Source organism: Telmatherina bonti (assembly GCF_933228915.1).
Source record: "Telmatherina bonti genome assembly, chromosome: 16".
Lineage (NCBI taxonomy): Eukaryota > Metazoa > Chordata > Actinopteri > Atheriniformes > Telmatherinidae > Telmatherina > Telmatherina bonti.
Genome location: NC_136614.1, coordinates 3393923 through 3414802, shown reverse-complemented (window position 1 = coordinate 3414802; position 20880 = coordinate 3393923). Strand labels below are relative to the sequence as shown.

Below are 20880 nucleotides of genomic sequence, written 5' to 3'. Positions count from 1 at the left end.
CCATTTTTTTGTCCTCCTCCTACCTTTCCAGATGTTTTGTCCTCCTTCTGCCTGTCCTGGTGTTTTGTCCTCCTCCTACATGTCCAGGTGTTTTGTCCTCCTCCTACCTGTCCAGGTGTTTGGTCCTCCTCCTGCCTGTCCATTTTTTTGTCCTCCTCCTACCTGTCCATTTTTTTGTCCTCCTCCTACCTGTCCAGATGTTTTGTCCTCCTTCTGCCTGTCCTGGTGTTTTGTCCTCCTCCTACCTGTCCAGGTGTTCTGTCCTCCGCCTACCTGTCCAGGTGTTTTGTCCTCCTCCTACCTGTCCAGGTGTTCTGTCCTTCGCCTACCTGTCCATGTGTTTTGTCCCACTCCTACATGTCCAGGTGTTTTGTCCCACTCCTACATGTCCAGATGTTTTGTCCTCCTCCTAACTGTTCAGGTGTTTTGTCCTCCTCCTTCCTGTCCAGGTGTTTTGTCATATTCCTACCTGTCCATGTGTTTTGTCCCACTCCTACATGTCCAGATGTTTTGTCCTCCTCCTAACTGTCCAGGTGTTTTGTCATATTCCTACCTGTTCAGGTGTTTTGTCCTCCTCCTACCTGTCCATTTTTTTTGTCCTCGTCCTACCTGTCCAGTTGTTTTGTTCTATTCCTACATGTCCAGGTGTTTTTTCGTCCTCCTACCTGTCCAGGTGTTTTGTCCTCCTCTTACCTGTCCAGGTGTTTTGTCCTATTCCTACCTGTGCAGGTGTTTTGTCCTATTCCTACCTGTCCAGGTGTTTTGTCCTCCTCCTACCTGTCCAGGTGTTATGTCCTCCTTCTACCTGTCCAGGTGTTTTGTCCTATTCCTACCTGTCCAGGTGTTTTGTCCTCCTCCTACCTGTCCAGGTGTTTCAGCCCTGTGTGTCTGCTGTGTGCAGAGGACAGATAAAGGCTGGAGGGAGGTGATGGTGGACGTGGACCCAGACAAGCCGGACGCTCTGCGCTTCGTTGTGTCTCCGTCTCCGACTCTGGCCTCATCCATCCTTGTACAGGTAAACCTGATCACATGACCCAGCTGTTGAGGTTTGAATCAGTCTTTACATTCCAGATAAAACGATAAAGAATCAGAACAAGTCTGATATTTTTCATGTCTAAATTAACAGTGAACGGTTGCTACAGCAACATGTTGAGGTACCGCTGCTGTCTTCTAACCTCAGCTCCTCACGCTGTCTTCAGTTTCTCCACATTTTGAGTCTGCGGTTGGAGGCGCCCTGAGAGCTGCTTCATCCAGCCGTGGCGCCTCATATCTGTCCCCAGTGGACAGTGTTGTGATATAGGTAGTTTACACGTCCATCGGTTTCTGTCTGGATAGGTTGACCTTTGGTCTCCCTAATATGAAGCCGTCAGAGACAACTCAGCCCCACATTCACTGAGATTGTTGCCCGACTTGTTTTTGAGTTATGGACCAATTTTTTATTGCTCTGATGCCTTGCTAAGCAAAGGTGGTGCCAGTAAAAGTCTCTATGACCCCGAGGTGACCTTTACGTTCAGTTCAGTCTCCTCGGCACGATGATGATCTGAAAAATTCCGTTCCATTTTCAGGTCATGGCCAGTATGATTGACACATTTTGCTCTTTGTGTTGGCAGGCAGATGAAAGGCGGGACCATGTGGAGGTGTGTGCAGAGGGTGGAGTCATTGTCCAGCAGCTCGCCCGGCGAATCACACAGGACAGCGGCGCAGCTCTGATCGCCGACTACGGACATGATGGAACCAAGATGGACACATTCAGGGTACAATGACTCTCCGTGTCCCACAGCTTTGTTTTTTACTTTCATTCTGATGTCGGATGAAAAACTAAGACCAGTTCTACAATATTAGCAGATCGGAATTATTAGCCAGTAGCTTACAGGTAGCAGCTAGTAGCCGATAGGTAGCAGATAGATGCTAGTAGCCGGTAGCTAGCAGATAGAAGCTAGTAGCCAGTAATTAGCTGGTTGGAGTTAACAGATAGGAGCTAGTAGTCAGTATCTAACAGGTAGGAGTTAACAGATAGGAGCTAGTAGTCAGTATCTAACAGGTAGGAGTTAACAGATAGGAGCTAGTAGCCAGTATCTAACAGGTAGGAGTTAACAGATAGGAGCTAGTAGCCAGTATCTAACAGGTAGGAGTTAACAGATAGGAGCTAGTAGCCAGTATCTAACAGGTAGGAGTTAACAGATAGGAACTAATAGTCAGTATCTAACAGGTAGGAGTTAACAGATAGGAGCTAGTAGCCAGTATCTAACAGGTAGCAGTTAACAGATGGGAGCTAGTAGCCAGTATCTAACAGGTAGGAGTTAACAGATAGGAGCTAGTAGTCAGTATCTAACAGGTAGGAGTTAACAGATAGGAGCTAGTAGCCAGTATCTAACAGGTAGGAGTTAACAGATAGGAGCTAATAGTCAGTATCTAACAGGTAGGAGTTAACAGATAGGAGCTAGTAGCCAGTATCTAACAGGTAGGAGTTAACAGATAGGAGCTAGTAGTCAGTATCTAACAGGTAGGAGTTAACAGCTAGGAGCTAGTAGTCAGTATCTAACAGGTAGGAGTTAACAGATAGGAGCTAGTAGTCAGTATCTAACAGGTAGGAGTTAACAGATAGGAGCTAGTAGCCAGTATCTAACAGGTAGGAGTTAACAGATGGGAGCTAGTAGCCAGTATCTAACAGGTAGGAGTTAACAGATAGGAGCTAGTAGTCAGTATCTAACAGGTAGGAGTTAACAGATAGGAGCTAGTAGCCAGTATCTAACAGGTAGGAGTTAACAGATAGGAGCTAATAGTCAGTATCTAACAGGTAGGAGTTAACAGATAGGAGCTAGTAGCCAGTATCTAACAGGTAGGAGTTAACAGATAGGAGCTAGTAGCCAGTATCTAACAGGTAGGAGTTAACAGATAGGAGCTAGTAGTCAGTATCTAACAGGTAGGAGTTAACAGATAGGAGCTAGTAGTCAGTATCTAACAGGTAGGAGTTAACAGATAGGAGCTAGTAGTCAGTATCTAACAGGTAGGAGTTAACAGATAGGAGCTAGTAGTCAGTATCTAACAGGTAGGAGTTAACAGATAGGAGCTAGTAGTCAGTATCTAACAGGTAGGAGTTAACAGATAGGAGCTAGTAGCCAGTATCTAACAGGTAGGAGTTAACAGATAGGAGCTAGTAGCCAGTATCTAACAGGTAGGAGTTAACAGATAGGAGCTAGTAGCCAGTATCTAACAGGTAAGAGCTACTTGATAGGAGCTAGTAGCCAGTATCTAACAGGTAGGAGTTAACAGATAGGAGCTAGTAGCCAGTATCTAACAGGTAGGAGTTAACAGATAGAGCTAGTAGTCAGTATCTAACAGGTAGGAGTTAACAGATAGGAGCTAGTAGTCAGTATCTAACAGGTAAGAGTTAACAGATAGGAGCTAGTAGCCAGTATCTAACAGGTAGGAGTTAACAGATAGGAGCTAGTAGTCAGTAACAAGCAGGTTGTAGTTAACAGATAGGAGCTAGCTGAGATGAGCTAGTAGCCACTAGCAGGTAGGAGCTAGCTGATAGGAGATAGTAGCCAGTATTTGCAGGTAGGAGTTAACAGATAGAAGCTAGCAGCCAGTAACTAGCAGGTAGGACCTAGCAGATAGGAGCTAGTTGCCAGTATCTAGCAGGTAGGAGTTAGCAGATAGGAGCTAGCTGATATGAGCTAGTAGCCAGTAACTAGTTGGTAGGAGTTAACAAATAGGAACTAGCGGATAGGAGCGACTAACCAGTAACTAGCAGGTAGGAGACAGAAGAGATAGAAGCTAGTAGCCAGTAACTAGAAGGTTGGAGTTAACAGATAGGAGTTAGTAGCCAGTAACTTGCTGGTCGGAGTTAAATGGTAAATGGTAAATGGACTTGTACTTCTATAGCGCTTTTCTAGTCATACAGACCACTCAAAGCGCTTTACACTACTTGTCACATTCACCCATTCACACACACACTCACTCAACACACTCATACCCCGATAGGCACATTGGGGGGCAGTTTGCGGTTCAGTGTCTTGCCCTAGGACACTTCGGCATTTCAGGGGAAGCCTGGAATCGATCCCCCAACTTACCAGTTGAAGGACAACTGCTCTTGCTCCTGAGCTACAGCCGCCCCGGAGTTAGGAGATAGGAGCTTGTAGCCACTAGCAGGTAGGCGTTAGCAGATAATAGCTAGTAGCCGGTAATTACCTGATAGGAGATAACAGATAGGAGCTAGTCGTCAGTAACTAGCAGGTAGGAGTTAGCAGATAGGAGCTAGTAGCCAGTATCTAACAGGTAAGAGCTACTTGATAGGAGCTAGGAGCCAGTATCTAGCAGGTAAGAGTTAACAGATAGCAGCTAGGAGCCAGTATCTAACAGGTAAGAGCTACTTGATAGGAGCTAGTAGCCAGTATCTAGCAGGTAGGAGTTAACAGATAGGAGCTAGTAGTCAGTATCTAACAGGTAAGAGCTACTTGATAGGAGCTAGTAGCCAGTATCTAACAGGTAGGAGTTAACAGATAGGAGCAAGTAGCCAGTATCTAACAGGTAGGAGTTAACAGATAGGAGCAAGTAGCCAGTATCTAACAGGTAAGAGCTACTTGATAGGAGCTAGGAGCCAGTATCTAACAGGTAGGAGTTAACAGATAGGAGCTAGTAGCCAGTATCTAACAGGTAAGAGCTACTTGATAGGAGCAAGTAGCCAGTATGTAACAGGTAGGAGTTAACAGATAGGAGCAAGTAGCCAGTATCTAGCAGGTAGGAGTTAACAGATAGGAGCTAGTAGCCAGTATCTAACAGGTAAGAGCTACTTGATAGGAGCTAGTAGCCAGTATGTAACAGGTAGGAGTTAACAGATAGGAGCTAGTAGCCAGTATCTAACAGGTAAGAGCTACTTGATAGGAGCTAGTAGCCAGTATCTAACAGGTAGGAGTTAACAGATAGGAGCTAGTAGCCAGTATCTAACAGGTAGGAGTTAACAGATAGGAGCTAGTAGCCAGTATCTAACAGGTAAGAGCTACTTGATAGGAGCTAGTAGCCAGTATCTAACAGGTAGGAGTTAACAGATAGGAGCAAGTAGCCAGTATCTAACAGGTAGGAGTTAACAGATAGGAGCTAGTAGCCAGTATCTAACAGGTAAGAGCTACTTGATAGGAGCTAGTAGCCAGTATCTAACAGGTAGGAGTTAACAGATAGGAGCTAGTAGCCAGTATCTAACAGGTAGGAGTTAACAGATAGGAGCAAGTAGCCAGTATCTAACAGGTAAGAGCTACTTGATAGGAGCTAGTAGCCAGTATCTAACAGGTAGGAGTTAACAGATAGGAGCAAGTAGCCAGTATCTAACAGGTAGGAGTTAACAGATAGGAGCTAGTAGCCAGTATCTAACAGGTAAGAGCTACTTGATAGGAGCTAGTAGCCAGTATCTAACAGGTAGGAGTTAACAGATAGGAGCTAGTAGCCAGTATCTAACAGGTAGGAGTTAACAGATAGGAGCAAGTAGCCAGTATCTAACAGGTAAGAGCTACTTGATAGGAGCTAGTAGCCAGTATCTAACAGGTAGGAGTTAACAGATAGGAGCAAGTAGCCAGTATCTAACAGGTATGAGTTAACAGATAGGAGCTAGTAGCCAGTATCTAACAGGTAAGAGCTACTTGATAGGAGCTAGTAGCCAGTATCTAGCAGGTAGGAGTTAACAGATAGGAGCTAGTAGCCAGTATCTAACAGGTAAGAGCTACTTGATAGGAGCTAGTAGCCAGTATCTAACAGGTAGGAGTTAACAGATAGGAGCTAGTAGCCAGTATCTAACAGGTAAGAGCTACTTGATAGGAGCTAGTAGCCAGTATCTAACAGGTAGGAGTTAACAGATAGGAGCTAGTAGCCAGTATCTAACAGGTAAGAGCTACTTGATAGGAGCAAGTAGCCAGTATGTAACAGGTAGCAGTTAACAGATAGGAGCAAGTAGCCAGTATCTAACAGGTAAGAGTTAACAGATAGGAGCTAGTAGCCAGTATCTAACAGGTAAGAGCTACTTGATAGGAGCTAGTAGCCAGTATCTAACAGGTAGGAGTTAACAGATAGGAGCTAGTAGCCAGTATCTAACAGGCAGGAGTTAACAGATAGGAGCTAGTAGTCAGTAACAAGCAGGTTGTAGTTAACAGATAGGAGCTAGCTGAGATGAGCTAGTAGCCACTAGCAGGTAGGAGCTAGCTGATAGGAGATAGTAGCCAGTATTTGCAGGTAGGAGTTAACAGATAGAAGCTAGCAGCCAGTAACTAGCAGGTAGGACCTAGCAGATAGGAGCTAGTTGCCAGTATCTAGCAGGTAGGAGTTAGCAGATAGGAGCTAGCTGATATGAGCTAGTAGCCAGTAACTAGTTGGTAGGAGTTAACAAATAGGAACTAGCGGATAGGAGCGACAAACCAGTAACTAGCAGGTAGGAGACAGAAGAGATAGGAGCTAGTAGCCAGTATCTAACAGGTAGGAGTTAACAGATGGGAGCTAGTAGCCAGTATCTAACAGGTAGGAGTTAACAGATAGGAGCTAGTAGTCAGTATCTAACAGGTAGGAGTTAACAGATAGGAGCTAGTAGCCAGTATCTAACAGGTAGGAGTTAACAGATAGGAGCTAATAGTCAGTATCTAACAGGTAGGAGTTAACAGATAGGAGCTAGTAGCCAGTATCTAACAGGTAGGAGTTAACAGATAGGAGCTAGTAGTCAGTATCTAACAGGTAGGAGTTAACAGCTAGGAGCTAGTAGTCAGTATCTAACAGGTAGGAGTTAACAGATAGGAGCTAGTAGTCAGTATCTAACAGGTAGGAGTTAACAGATAGGAGCTAGTAGCCAGTATCTAACAGGTAGGAGTTAACAGATGGGAGCTAGTAGCCAGTATCTAACAGGTAGGAGTTAACAGATAGGAGCTAGTAGTCAGTATCTAACAGGTAGGAGTTAACAGATAGGAGCTAGTAGCCAGTATCTAACAGGTAGGAGTTAACAGATAGGAGCTAATAGTCAGTATCTAACAGGTAGGAGTTAACAGATAGGAGCTAGTAGCCAGTATCTAACAGGTAGGAGTTAACAGATAGGAGCTAGTAGTCAGTATCTAACAGGTAGGAGTTAACAGATAGGAGCTAGTAGTCAGTATCTAACAGGTAGGAGTTAACAGATAGGAGCTAGTAGTCAGTATCTAACAGGTAGGAGTTAACAGATAGGAGCTAGTAGTCAGTATCTAACAGGTAGGAGTTAACAGATAGGAGCTAGTAGCCAGTATCTAACAGGTAGGAGTTAACAGATAGGAGCTAGTAGCCAGTATCTAACAGGTAGGAGTTAACAGATAGGAGCTAGTAGCCAGTATCTAACAGGTAAGAGCTACTTGATAGGAGCTAGTAGCCAGTATCTAACAGGTAGGAGTTAACAGATAGGAGCTAGTAGCCAGTATCTAACAGGTAAGAGCTACTTGATAGGAGCTAGTAGCCAGTATCTAACAGGTAGGAGTTAACAGATAGAGCTAGTAGTCAGTATCTAACAGGTAGGAGTTAACAGATAGGAGCTAGTAGTCAGTATCTAACAGGTAAGAGTTAACAGATAGGAGCTAGTAGCCAGTATCTAACAGGTAGGAGTTAACAGATAGGAGCTAGTAATCAGTAACAAGCAGGTTGTAGTTAACAGATAGGAGCTAGCTGAGATGAGCTAGTAGCCACTAGCAGGTAGGAGCTAGCTGATAGGAGATAGTAGCCAGTATTTGCAGGTAGGAGTTAACAGATAGAAGCTAGCAGCCAGTAACTAGCAGGTAGGACCTAGCAGATAGGAGCTAGTTGCCAGTATCTAGCAGGTAGGAGTTAGCAGATAGGAGCTAGCTGATATGAGCTAGTAGCCAGTAACTAGTTGGTAGGAGTTAACAAATAGGAACTAGCGGATAGGAGCGACTAACCAGTAACTAGCAGGTAGGAGACAGAAGAGATAGAAGCTAGTAGCCAGTAACTAGAAGGTTGGAGTTAACAGATAGGAGTTAGTAGCCAGTAACTTGCTGGTCGGAGTTAAATGGTAAATGGTAAATGGACTTGTACTTCTATAGCGCTTTTCTAGTCATACAGACCACTCAAAGCGCTTTACACTACTTGTCACATTCACCCATTCACACACACACTCACTCAACACACTCATACCCCGATAGGCACATTGGGGGGCAGTTTGCGGTTCAGTGTCTTGCCCTAGGACACTTCGGCATTTCAGGGGAAGCCTGGAATCGATCCCCCAACTTACCAGTTGAAGGACAACTGCTCTTGCTCCTGAGCTACAGCCGCCCCGGAGTTAGGAGATAGGAGCTTGTAGCCACTAGCAGGTAGGCGTTAGCAGATAATAGCTAGTAGCCGGTAATTACCTGATAGGAGATAACAGATAGGAGCTAGTCGTCAGTAACTAGCAGGTAGGAGTTAGCAGATAGGAGCTAGTAGCCAGTATCTAACAGGTAAGAGCTACTTGATAGGAGCTAGGAGCCAGTATCTAGCAGGTAAGAGTTAACAGATAGCAGCTAGGAGCCAGTATCTAACAGGTAAGAGCTACTTGATAGGAGCTAGTAGCCAGTATCTAGCAGGTAGGAGTTAACAGATAGGAGCTAGTAGTCAGTATCTAACAGGTAAGAGCTACTTGATAGGAGCTAGTAGCCAGTATCTAACAGGTAGGAGTTAACAGATAGGAGCAAGTAGCCAGTATCTAACAGGTAAGAGCTACTTGATAGGAGCTAGGAGCCAGTATCTAACAGGTAGGAGTTAACAGATAGGAGCTAGTAGCCAGTATCTAACAGGTAAGAGCTACTTGATAGGAGCAAGTAGCCAGTATGTAACAGGTAGGAGTTAACAGATAGGAGCAAGTAGCCAGTATCTAGCAGGTAGGAGTTAACAGATAGGAGCTAGTAGCCAGTATCTAACAGGTAAGAGCTACTTGATAGGAGCTAGTAGCCAGTATGTAACAGGTAGGAGTTAACAGATAGGAGCTAGTAGCCAGTATCTAACAGGTAAGAGCTACTTGATAGGAGCTAGTAGCCAGTATCTAACAGGTAGGAGTTAACAGATAGGAGCTAGTAGCCAGTATCTAACAGGTAGGAGTTAACAGATAGGAGCTAGTAGCCAGTATCTAACAGGTAAGAGCTACTTGATAGGAGCTAGTAGCCAGTATCTAACAGGTAGGAGTTAACAGATAGGAGCAAGTAGCCAGTATCTAACAGGTAGGAGTTAACAGATAGGAGCTAGTAGCCAGTATCTAACAGGTAAGAGCTACTTGATAGGAGCTAGTAGCCAGTATCTAACAGGTAGGAGTTAACAGATAGGAGCTAGTAGCCAGTATCTAACAGGTAGGAGTTAACAGATAGGAGCAAGTAGCCAGTATCTAACAGGTAAGAGCTACTTGATAGGAGCTAGTAGCCAGTATCTAACAGGTAGGAGTTAACAGATAGGAGCAAGTAGCCAGTATCTAACAGGTAGGAGTTAACAGATAGGAGCTAGTAGCCAGTATCTAACAGGTAAGAGCTACTTGATAGGAGCTAGTAGCCAGTATCTAACAGGTAGGAGTTAACAGATAGGAGCTAGTAGCCAGTATCTAACAGGTAGGAGTTAACAGATAGGAGCAAGTAGCCAGTATCTAACAGGTAAGAGCTACTTGATAGGAGCTAGTAGCCAGTATCTAACAGGTAGGAGTTAACAGATAGGAGCAAGTAGCCAGTATCTAACAGGTATGAGTTAACAGATAGGAGCTAGTAGCCAGTATCTAACAGGTAAGAGCTACTTGATAGGAGCTAGTAGCCAGTATCTAGCAGGTAGGAGTTAACAGATAGGAGCTAGTAGCCAGTATCTAACAGGTAAGAGCTACTTGATAGGAGCTAGTAGCCAGTATCTAACAGGTAGGAGTTAACAGATAGGAGCTAGTAGCCAGTATCTAACAGGTAAGAGCTACTTGATAGGAGCTAGTAGCCAGTATCTAACAGGTAGGAGTTAACAGATAGGAGCTAGTAGCCAGTATCTAACAGGTAAGAGCTACTTGATAGGAGCAAGTAGCCAGTATGTAACAGGTAGGAGTTAACAGATAGGAGCAAGTAGCCAGTATCTAACAGGTAAGAGTTAACAGATAGGAGCTAGTAGCCAGTATCTAACAGGTAAGAGCTACTTGATAGGAGCTAGTAGCCAGTATCTAACAGGTAGGAGTTAACAGATAGGAGCTAGTAGCCAGTATCTAACAGGTAGGAGTTAACAGATAGGAGCAAGTAGCCAGTATCTAACAGGCAGGAGTTAACAGATAGGAGCTAGTAGTCAGTAACAAGCAGGTTGTAGTTAACAGATAGGAGCTAGCTGAGATGAGCTAGTAGCCACTAGCAGGTAGGAGCTAGCTGATAGGAGATAGTAGCCAGTATTTGCAGGTAGGAGTTAACAGATAGAAGCTAGCAGCCAGTAACTAGCAGGTAGGACCTAGCAGATAGGAGCTAGTTGCCAGTATCTAGCAGGTAGGAGTTAGCAGATAGGAGCTAGCTGATATGAGCTAGTAGCCAGTAACTAGTTGGTAGGAGTTAACAAATAGGAACTAGCGGATAGGAGCGACAAACCAGTAACTAGCAGGTAGGAGACAGAAGAGATAGAAGCTAGTAGCCAGTAACTAGAAGGTTGGAGTTAACAGATAGGAGTTAGTAGCCAGTAACTTGCTGGTCGGAGTTAAATGGTAAATGGTAAATGGACTTGTACTTCTATAGCGCTTTTCTAGTCATACAGACCACTCAAAGCGCTTTACACTACTTGTCATATTCACCCATTCACACACACACTCACTCAACACACTCATACCCCGATAGGCACATTGGGGGGCAGTTTGGGGTTCAGTGTCTTGCCCTAGGACACTTCGGCATTTCAGGGGAAGCCTGGAATCGATCCCCCAACTTACCAGTTGAAGGACAACTGCTCTTGCTCCTGAGCTACAGCCGCCCCGGAGTTAGGAGATAGGAGCTTGTAGCCACTAGCAGGTAGGCGTTAGCAGATAATAGCTAGTAGCCGGTAATTACCTGATAGGAGATAACAGATAGGAGCTAGTCGTCAGTAACTAGCAGGTAGGAGTTAGCAGATAGGAGCTAGTAGCCAGTATCTAACAGGTAAGAGCTACTTGATAGGAGCTAGGAGCCAGTATCTAGCAGGTAAGAGTTAACAGATAGCAGCTAGGAGCCAGTATCTAACAGGTAAGAGCTACTTGATAGGAGCTAGTAGCCAGTATCTAGCAGGTAGGAGTTAACAGATAGGAGCTAGTAGTCAGTATCTAACAGGTAAGAGCTACTTGATAGGAGCTAGTAGCCAGTATCTAACAGGTAGGAGTTAACAGATAGGAGCTAGTAGCCAGTATCTAACAGGTAAGAGCTACTTGATAGGAGCTAGGAGCCAGTATCTAACAGGTAGGAGTTAACGGATAGGAGCTAGTAGCCAGTATCTAACAGGTAAGAGCTACTTGATAGGAGCTAGTAGCCAGTATCTAGCAGGTAGGAGTTAACAGATAGGAGCTAGTAGCCAGTATCTAACAGGTAAGAGCTACTTGATAGGAGCTAGTAGCCAGTATCTAACAGGTAGGAGTTAACAGATAGGAGCTAGTAGCCAGTATCTAACAGGTAAGAGCTACTTGATAGGAGCTAGTAGCCAGTATCTAACAGGTAGGAGTTAACAGATAGGAGCTAGTAGCCAGTATCTAACAGGTAAGAGCTACTTGATAGGAGCAAGTAGCCAGTATGTAACAGGTAGGAGTTAACAGATAGGAGCAAGTAGCCAGTATCTAGCAGGTAGGAGTTAACAGATAGGAGCTAGTAGCCAGTATCTAACAGGTAAGAGCTACTTGATAGGAGCTAGTAGCCAGTATGTAACAGGTAGGAGTTAACAGATAGGAGCTAGTAGCCAGTATCTAACAGGTAACAGCTACTTGATAGGAGCTAGAAGCCAGTATCTAACAGGTAGGAGTTAACAGATAGGAGCTAGTAGCCAGTATCTAACAGGTAGGAGTTAACAGATAGGAGCTAGTAGCCAGTATCTAACAGGTAAGAGCTACTTGATAGGAGCTAGTAGCCAGTATCTAACAGGTAGGAGTTAACAGATAGGAGCAAGTAGCCAGTATCTAACAGGTAAGAGTTAACAGATAGGAGCTAGTAGCCAGTATCTAACAGGTAAGAGCTACTTGATAGGAGCTAGTAGCCAGTATCTAACAGGTAGGAGTTAACAGATAGGAGCAAGTAGCCAGTATCTAACAGGTAGGAGTTAACAGATAGGAGCTAGTAGCCAGTATCTAACAGGTAAGAGCTACTTGATAGGAGCTAGTAGCCAGTATCTAACAGGTAGGAGTTAACAGATAGGAGCTAGTAGCCAGTATCTAACAGGTAGGAGTTAACAGATAGGAGCAAGTAGCCAGTATCTAACAGGTAAGAGCTACTTGATAGGAGCTAGTAGCCAGTATCTAACAGGTAGGAGTTAACAGATAGGAGCAAGTAGCCAGTAACTAACAGGTATGAGTTAACAGATAGGAGCTAGTAGCCAGTATCTAACAGGTAAGAGCTACTTGATAGGAGCTAGTAGCCAGTATCTAGCAGGTAGGAGTTAACAGATAGGAGCTAGTAGCCAGTATCTAACAGGTAAGAGCTACTTGATAGGAGCTAGTAGCCAGTATCTAACAGGTAGGAGTTAACAGATAGGAGCTAGTAGCCAGTATCTAACAGGTAAGAGCTACTTGATAGGAGCTAGTAGCCAGTATCTAACAGGTAGGAGTTAACAGATAGGAGCTAGTAGCCAGTATCTAACAGGTAAGAGCTACTTGATAGGAGCAAGTAGCCAGTATGTAACAGGTAGGAGTTAACAGATAGGAGCAAGTAGCCATTATCTAGCAGGTAGGAGTTAACAGATAGGAGCTAGTAGCCAGTATCTAACAGGTAAGAGCTACTTGATAGGAGCTAGTAGCCAGTATCTAACAGGTAGGAGTTAACAGATAGGAGCTAGTAGCCAGTATCTAACAGGTAAGAGCTACTTGATAGGAGCTAGTAGCCAGTATCTAACAGGTAGGAGTTAACAGATAGGAGCTAGTAGCCAGTATCTAACAGGTAGGAGTTAACAGATAGGAGCTAGTAGCCAGTATCTAACAGGTAAGAGCTACTTGATAGGAGCTAGTAGCCAGTATCTAACAGGTAGGAGTTAACAGATAGGAGCAAGTAGCCAGTATCTAACAGGTAAGAGTTAACAGATAGGAGCTAGTAGCCAGTATCTAACAGGTAAGAGCTACTTGATAGGAGCTAGTAGCCAGTATCTAACAGGTAGGAGTTAACAGATAGGAGCTAGTAGCCAGTATCTAACAGGTAAGAGCTACTTGATAGGAGCTAGTAGCCAGTATCTAACAGGTAGGAGTTAACAGATAGGAGCTAGTAGCCAGTATCTAACAGGTAGGAGTTAACAGATAGGAGCTAGTAGCCAGTATCTAACAGGTAAGAGCTACTTGATAGGAGCTAGTAGCCAGTATCTAACAGGTAGGAGTTAACAGATAGGAGCAAGTAGCCAGTATCTAACAGGTAAGAGTTAACAGATAGGAGCTAGTAGCCAGTATCTAACAGGTAAGAGCTACTTGATAGGAGCTAGTAGCCAGTATCTAACAGGTAGGAGTTAACAGATAGGAGCAAGTAGCCAGTATCTAACAGGTAGGAGTTAACAGATAGGAGCTAGTAGCCAGTATCTAACAGGTAAGAGCTACTTGATAGGAGCTAGTAGCCAGTATCTAACAGGTAGGAGTTAACAGATAGGAGCTAGTAGCCAGTATCTAACAGGTAGGAGTTAACAGATAGGAGCAAGTAGCCAGTATCTAACAGGTAAGAGCTACTTGATAGGAGCTAGTAGCCAGTATCTAACAGGTAGGAGTTAACAGATAGGAGCAAGTAGCCAGTAACTAACAGGTATGAGTTAACAGATAGGAGCTAGTAGCCAGTATCTAACAGGTAAGAGCTACTTGATAGGAGCTAGTAGCCAGTATCTAGCAGGTAGGAGTTAACAGATAGGAGCTAGTAGCCAGTATCTAACAGGTAAGAGCTACTTGATAGGAGCTAGTAGCCAGTATCTAACAGGTAGGAGTTAACAGATAGGAGCTAGTAGCCAGTATCTAACAGGTAAGAGCTACTTGATAGGAGCTAGTAGCCAGTATCTAACAGGTAGGAGTTAACAGATAGGAGCTAGTAGCCAGTATCTAACAGGTAAGAGCTACTTGATAGGAGCTAGTAGCCAGTATCTAACAGGTAGGAGTTAACAGATAGGAGCTAGTAGCCAGTATCTAACAGGTAGGAGTTAACAGATAGGAGCTAGTAGCCAGTATCTAACAGGTAAGAGCTACTTGATAGGAGCTAGTAGCCAGTATCTAACAGGTAGGAGTTAACAGATAGGAGCAAGTAGCCAGTATCTAACAGGTAAGAGTTAACAGATAGGAGCTAGTAGCCAGTATCTAACAGGTAAGAGCTACTTGATAGGAGCTAGTAGCAAGTATCTAACAGGTAGGAGTTAACAGATAGGAGCAAGTAGCCAGTATCTAACAGGTAGGAGTTAACAGATAGGAGCTAGTAGCCAGTATCTAACAGGTAAGAGCTACTTGATAGGAGCTAGTAGCCAGTATCTAACAGGTAGGAGTTAACAGATAGGAGCTAGTAGCCAGTATCTAACAGGTAGGAGTTAACAGATAGGAGCAAGTAGCCAGTATCTAACAGGTAAGAGCTACTTGATAGGAGCTAGTAGCCAGTATCTAACAGGTATGAGTTAACAGATATGTAGGCACAAGTAAAGCAGTTTATATCTTTTAGTCATAACAAACAGACATGAGTCCTTATCTTCATCTGCTTGTCTCCTCCACGTTTTCTTACACTTGTCTTTAATCTGTTCTTGATCTGGACTCGGTCTGCATTCAGTGTTGACTCATTTTGGACTTGGTCTGGGCGCAGCTTAGACTCCTTGATGTTCATCGGTGTTAGACTGTTTAGTCTGTAGGGATGGAGATGAACCTCCTCAGACGTGTTTACATCAGTATATTAACCAGTGAATGTTTCCTCTTCAGGGCTTTAAAGAACACCAGCTCCATGATGTCCTTTCCAGTCCAGGGTCAGCTGACCTCACCGCTGACGTGGACTTCAGCTACCTGCGGCGGATGGCTGGAGGGAGTGTAACTTGTCTGGGACCTGTCAGTCAGAGGACATTCCTGAAGAACATGGGCATCGATGCCCGGATGCAGGTGAGTGTTTTCACGGATCTGACGTCTCAATTTCTGTCCCAGGAAGTGGTTTCATGTTGTTTAGCTGCCTGTTTCGTCCAGTTTTAACACTGGGACAGTGTTCCCCTCCTAGCTATCAGCTACTAGCTGATGACTACTAGCTAGCATAACATGCCACTTACTAGCTGCTAGCTTCTAGTTACTAGCTTACAGCTAGTAGTTACTAGTTTCCAGATACTAGCTGCGTCTTACTAGCTACCAGGTACTAGTTACCAGCTAGCAGTTACTAGTTACTAGCTTCTAGCTGCTTGTTACTAGCTACCAGGTACTAGTTACCAGCTAGCAGGCACCAGCAGGCAGGAGCAGGAAGGTTCAGAATACTTGTTGATCATCATTTTGTCATGTTCAGCATGCCTTTTATAAAACGTGACGAAACGGTGATCAGCAGAGTTTGCAGGGTCTGTGCTGCTCTGCAGGTCCTGCTGAGGAACTGCACCGATCCGTCCACCAGGAGGCAGTTGATCAGCAGCTATAACATGCTGACTGACCCTGCAAAGATGGGCCACCGCTTCCACTTCTTCAGCCTGCTGCATCCCAGCCGCCTCTCCAGGCCCAGTCGCCCAGCTGGGCTGAAGCTGGAGAGGAAGAGGAGTCCGGCGCCGCTGCCAGTGGCCGGGTTCTCCGAGCTCAGCTTCTCCTGACGGGACGCCATTATTCCTCAGCTGGAAAACCTCCATGGACCTGTTCAGTTTTCATCCACATGAAAATAAATTCTTATTCAGAAAGAAAAGGTGAGGCCCCGCCTTTTCCTTCAACTTGTTCGTTCACGTTCCACTGAAATAAGAGAACGTCATCAGCTGCCACAAGATCCCCGTCTGGACGGGAACCGATCCATGTTTAAAGGTTCTACTTTGATCTTCTTTGGTTTTACACTTAATTCAGCCAGAATTCAGGTTCTCGTGCTCTTCAATGACTGACAGGTGGCTGACAGGTAGGGATGCACAGATACCGATAAGTGTGTGTACTCGTACTAATACCCAGACTCGTACCAACACCACAACCGATACCACACTAGTCCAGCTAGCACAGACGTGTTTGATGCTTCGGACGTGTTTTAAAAGAAATAAAAGCCTTGAATGTTAAAATGTGACATTTTTTAGTTCCACTAAAGCAGTGATCCTCACTTTTAATTCAACAAGAGCTGCACTCAATATACTAAGACAAGAGAGGCCGCCCCCCTTTCCCAAAAACCAGCGTTCCCACGCTACGTATCCTGCTACGTTGCCAAATCAGTAACATTCAGCTTTTTCGCAAGGAATAGTTATTCTAAATATTGCACGGAGTAATGGCGTTCTTATGCAACAGTATGTGGTGAAAATACAGTAATGCCTCCAGAATGTGGGCGTTTCTTTTTCATTATATATACGGAGCTACCGACGGAGCAGCTCTTTGGTGGAGTTCGCTGCAGCTGAAATCAGCCAGAACTGGCAACTCTGACAGGGTCAGTTAGGGCCGTTAGGACAGCAGAGTTTCTGCAAGCAGCTCTTGTTAGTGGAGAGAACTGCAGCGTTGAGGATCATTATGACTTGTTTAGATGCATTTTCAGAAAGCCAGAGGCTGCTTCACGAGCCGCAAGGCAAGAGTCAGAGAGCCACATGCGATGAGGAACACGGCACTAAAAGCTGGATCTTTGTTCCTAAACCACACATTTATAGTTGTATTTAGGTAAAATGTGTCGAATCAGAATAAAACCTGTTGGAATTGTAAGATCTGTAATGTTATTATATTTGTATTGGTGAGGTAACTTCAGAAAGGACGGGTCATTTATTACAACCTCATGAAATTTGACACAGTTATAACAGCAGTAATAACCATCGTCACAATAATGTTCACATAAACAGGTCTGGTATCGGCAAATATCGGTATCCGCAGATATTCAAGTTTCGGATCGGATCGGAACTCCCAAAACGTGGATCTGTGCATCAGGTGTAGAGACAGGTAGAGACGGGTGATTGACAGGTTGACTGACAGCTGAAGTGACGGGTGATTGACAGGTGGCGTTACCAGACATGGAGATCTTTTCCTTGAAATAAACGGAATAGTTTTGGAAATGTTTTTGTAGTTTTTTGTCAGGATGTTTGTTTGCCTCCATCAGCTGATGTTCACCAGTAAGACCTATCTGTCTCACTGAGAATATCAGCTTGCCTTGCTGATATCTCTGCATGGATGAAGGATCGCCTCCTTCAGCTCAATCTGTCCAAGACAGAGCTCATTGTCTGTCCAGCCAATCCTTCCTTACCTCCGCAGATACGTGTGAAGCTCCACTCTGTCACACTTGTTCCTACGTCTGCTGCCTGGAATCTGGGTGTCATGGTGGATGACCAGCTGACCTTTAAGGTCCATGTTGCCTCGGTTGTCCGTACCTGCCGATGTGCTCTCTACAACATCAAGAGAATCAGACGTACCTGACAGAACACACGACTCAGCTCATGTCACTCCGCTGCTAATCAGACTTCAGACTTCACTGGCAAGCTGAAGACTCAGCTCTTCAAGGAGAACTTCAACACTTAGTTTAGCTGTATTTGTTGGAAAGTTGGACAACTTAGCCCAGTTCTTTGCAACAAACATTATATTAATTCTTTGTATTTTAACATAATATTGTGGGGTGTGAAGGAAGAAAAACAAACAAACAAAATAAAAAGAAGCCAGCAGCACTTCCTGGAAGGACCTGCGTCCAACTGGAGAGTCCACCAGCACCTTCCTACGATGTCCTCTACTGTTTGATTTCCTGCTTTGTGTTCTCACTCAGATGTAAATCGCTTTGGATAAAAGTGTCCAAATGACTGTAGAATAGAATAGAAAAGACCTGAAGACATACTGCTTCATCTCTCTGTTGGTCTACCGGACCAGAAGCTGGATTTTGTCTGAGAGGTTTTCCAGACTAGGAAGCTGGTTCCTGTCTTACCAGAGTAAATCACCATGGTGAATCATTTTCTGTAAATTTAGTTATGAACACACACAACATCAGATTTAATATTTTTTTTACAGGACTAAACATTTCTTGTAAAAATATGAAAAGTTGTGATGAATTCTAAGGATCAGATGTTCTTCGCTTCTTTCACAAAAACACGAAACTTTCCAGTTCACTCGACAAATTACCCCAGTTTCCTCCAGTCCAAGAAGTAGAGGATGGGATCCACCTAAAACTGGGCGGGGCCTCAGAGCCGCCGTCAGGTTTGTCCGCCGGTGGCCAAGGTCAAGGTCTAAAGATGAAGGTTTAGTCCTGGGGACAAAGGTTCAGTTATGGGGACAAAGGTGCAGTTCTGAAGACGAAGGTTCAGGTCTAGAGACCGAGCTCCAGTTCTGGAAACAAAAATACAGGTCTAGGAACGAAGGTCCATGTCAAGGACCAAGGTCGAGTTCTGGAAACGAAAGTCCAGTTTTGGGGACAGAGGTCCAGTTCTGGGGACAAAGGTGCAGTTCTGAAGACAAAGGTCCAGTTCTGGGGACAAAAGTCCAGGTCTAAGAAAAAAGGTCCAGGTCTAAGGACAAAAGTCTAGGTCTGGGGACAAAGGTCCAGGTCTAAGGACGAAGGTTGATGTCTAGGACCAAGGTCCAGTTCTGGGGACCGCGGTCCAGTTTTGGGGACAAAAGTCCAGTTCTAGGACCAAGGTCCAGGTCTAAAGACAAAGATCAAGGTCTGGGGACAAAAGTCCAGTTCTGGGGACAAAGATCCAGGTCTAAGGACCAAGGTCCAGTTGTAGACACAAAGGTCCAGTTCTGGGGACAAAGATCCAGGTCTAAGGACCAAGGTCCAGTTGTAGACACAAAGGTCCAGTTCTGGGGACCAAGGCCCAGGTCTAAAGACGAAGGTCAAGGTCTGGGGACAAAAGTCCAGGTCTAAGGACGAAGGTCCATGTCAAGGACCAAGGTCCAGTTCAAGGGACCAAGGTCCAGTTCTGGAAACAAAAGTCTAGTTTTGTGGACAATGATCCAGGTCTAGTCACAAAGGTCCAGGTCTAAGGACGAAGGTTGATGTCTAGGACTAAGGTCCAGTTCTGGGGACCACGGTCCAATTTTGGGACCAGGGTCCAGTTTTGGGGACCAATGTCCAGTTCTGGAGACAAAGGTCCGGGTTCTAAAGACGAAGGTCAAGGTCTGGGGACAAAGGTCGATGTCAAGGACCAAGGTCCAGTTAAAGGGACCAAGGTCCAGTTCTGGTAACGAAAGTTCAGTTCTGGGTACAAAGCTGTCCTCCTCCATGACTACAGCTCTCCACGTGGACCCGGCAGGGCTGTCTAGGGGTCCTCGTCCATGTCGTCCAGGTTGGGGGACACGACGAAGTGGTTCGGGAACTGCAGACCCTGCTCGTCGGCATACTCCTCCCAGCGGGCGTCGTCACTCTCGTGCGTGATGTAGCGCTTGCCTTGCCGTGTCTCGAACTCCCGGAGGTCCAGCCAGGTGTGGTAGTCCTGCAAGGAGACACAATCAAAGGACGGGGTTAGGGACACCGTCCAAACAGGAAATGATGTCACGTTGGGATCGACAGTAGAGAGGGACAGTGGGACATTTGCTCAGTGTTTATAAATCATGCTTTACACATTTCTGATCATTCATTCACCAGGCCCACCTGGACCGTGCTGGTTACCTGCAGCCAGGGATGACTCAGCGACTTGTCCACGCTGAAACGCTTCCTCATTTTCACCTGCAGCAGGTTGTTGATCAGGTCTTTGGCTGTCGGAGACCACACAACAAGGTCCAGATCACGTTATCCGGGTAGTAACTAATATAAAACAGAAATAGGACGTCCTTCTCAGCGCCCCGTGGTGGTCCCGAGGGTCCACTGATGGTCCCGGGGGTCTACTGGTGGTCCCGGGATCCACTGGTAAGGAGGGAAGATAGGTTAGAGCGGGTATCTGACCAGGGTGGGTTGTGCAGGCAGCGGTGTCCGTGTCTTCAATTAAAACCGTTTTGTACTTTCTCACCGCCTCCATCAGGTGCTCGGTTCAACCTGCTTCACGAACGTTTGGAAAACAATATCGGGCCGTTTTAATGACTCAGCATTTTCAAATGACAAAGGAAACAAAATGAGGCGAATCGGACACTTCCTGGATCAGTCCCCGAACTTTATTCTGCCGTTAAAAAGGATAACATGCAGGGAAGTGTTTTTCCAAACCGTCTTGACGGGCACCATGCTCCAAACTGCACGACATGTCAGTCAGGTTAAGTTCACCACTGGATCAGGACGAGTCACCACTGGATCAGGACACGTCACCACTGGATCAGGACACGTCACCACTGGATCAGGACACGTCACCACTGGATGAGGACACGTCACCACTGGATCAGGACCCGTCACCACTGGATCAGGACACGTCACCACTGGATCAGGACCCGTCACCATTGGATCAGGACACGTCACCACTGGATCAGGACACGTCACCACTGGATCAGGACACGTCACCACTGGATCAGGACCCCTCACGACTGGATCAAGATGTGTCACCACTGGATCAGGACACGTCACCACTGGATCAGGACCCGACACCACTGGATCTGGACCCGTTGCCACTGGATCAGGACGCGTCACCACTGGATCAGGACCCGTCACCACTGGATCAGGACACGTCACCACTGGATCAGGACCCGTCACGACTGGA

General features: G+C 45.4%; 2 protein-coding genes across 3 annotated transcripts in view; one reads left to right on the top strand and one right to left on the bottom strand.

Moving 5' to 3' along the window:
- The window catches only part of ndufaf7 (NADH:ubiquinone oxidoreductase complex assembly factor 7), a 37485-nt gene extending 21328 nt beyond the window's left edge, over positions 1 to 16157 (top strand). For both annotated transcript variants that reach the window (XM_079255296.1, XM_079255295.1), the window contains 4 exons: positions 902 to 1015; positions 1611 to 1754; positions 15068 to 15241; positions 15697 to 16157. In XM_079255296.1, the coding sequence (XP_079111422.1) occupies positions 902 to 1015; positions 1611 to 1754; positions 15068 to 15241; positions 15697 to 15921 (657 nt within the window). In that variant the 3' untranslated portion in view covers positions 15922 to 16157. The remainder of the gene's footprint in view (positions 1 to 901; positions 1016 to 1610; positions 1755 to 15067; positions 15242 to 15696) is intronic.
- Positions 16158 to 19518: 3361 nt separating this feature from the next.
- The window catches only part of LOC306767843 (serine/threonine-protein kinase D3-like), a gene marked incomplete at its 3' end in the record, with an annotated part of 422350 nt that continues 420988 nt past the window's right edge, over positions 19519 to 20880 (bottom strand). Inside the window, exons 17-18 of the mRNA XM_079255977.1 lie at positions 19869 to 19954; positions 19519 to 19692 (exon numbers count right to left, since the gene is read on the bottom strand). Coding sequence (XP_079112103.1) covers positions 19519 to 19692; positions 19869 to 19954 — 260 coding nt within the window. The remainder of the gene's footprint in view (positions 19693 to 19868; positions 19955 to 20880) is intronic.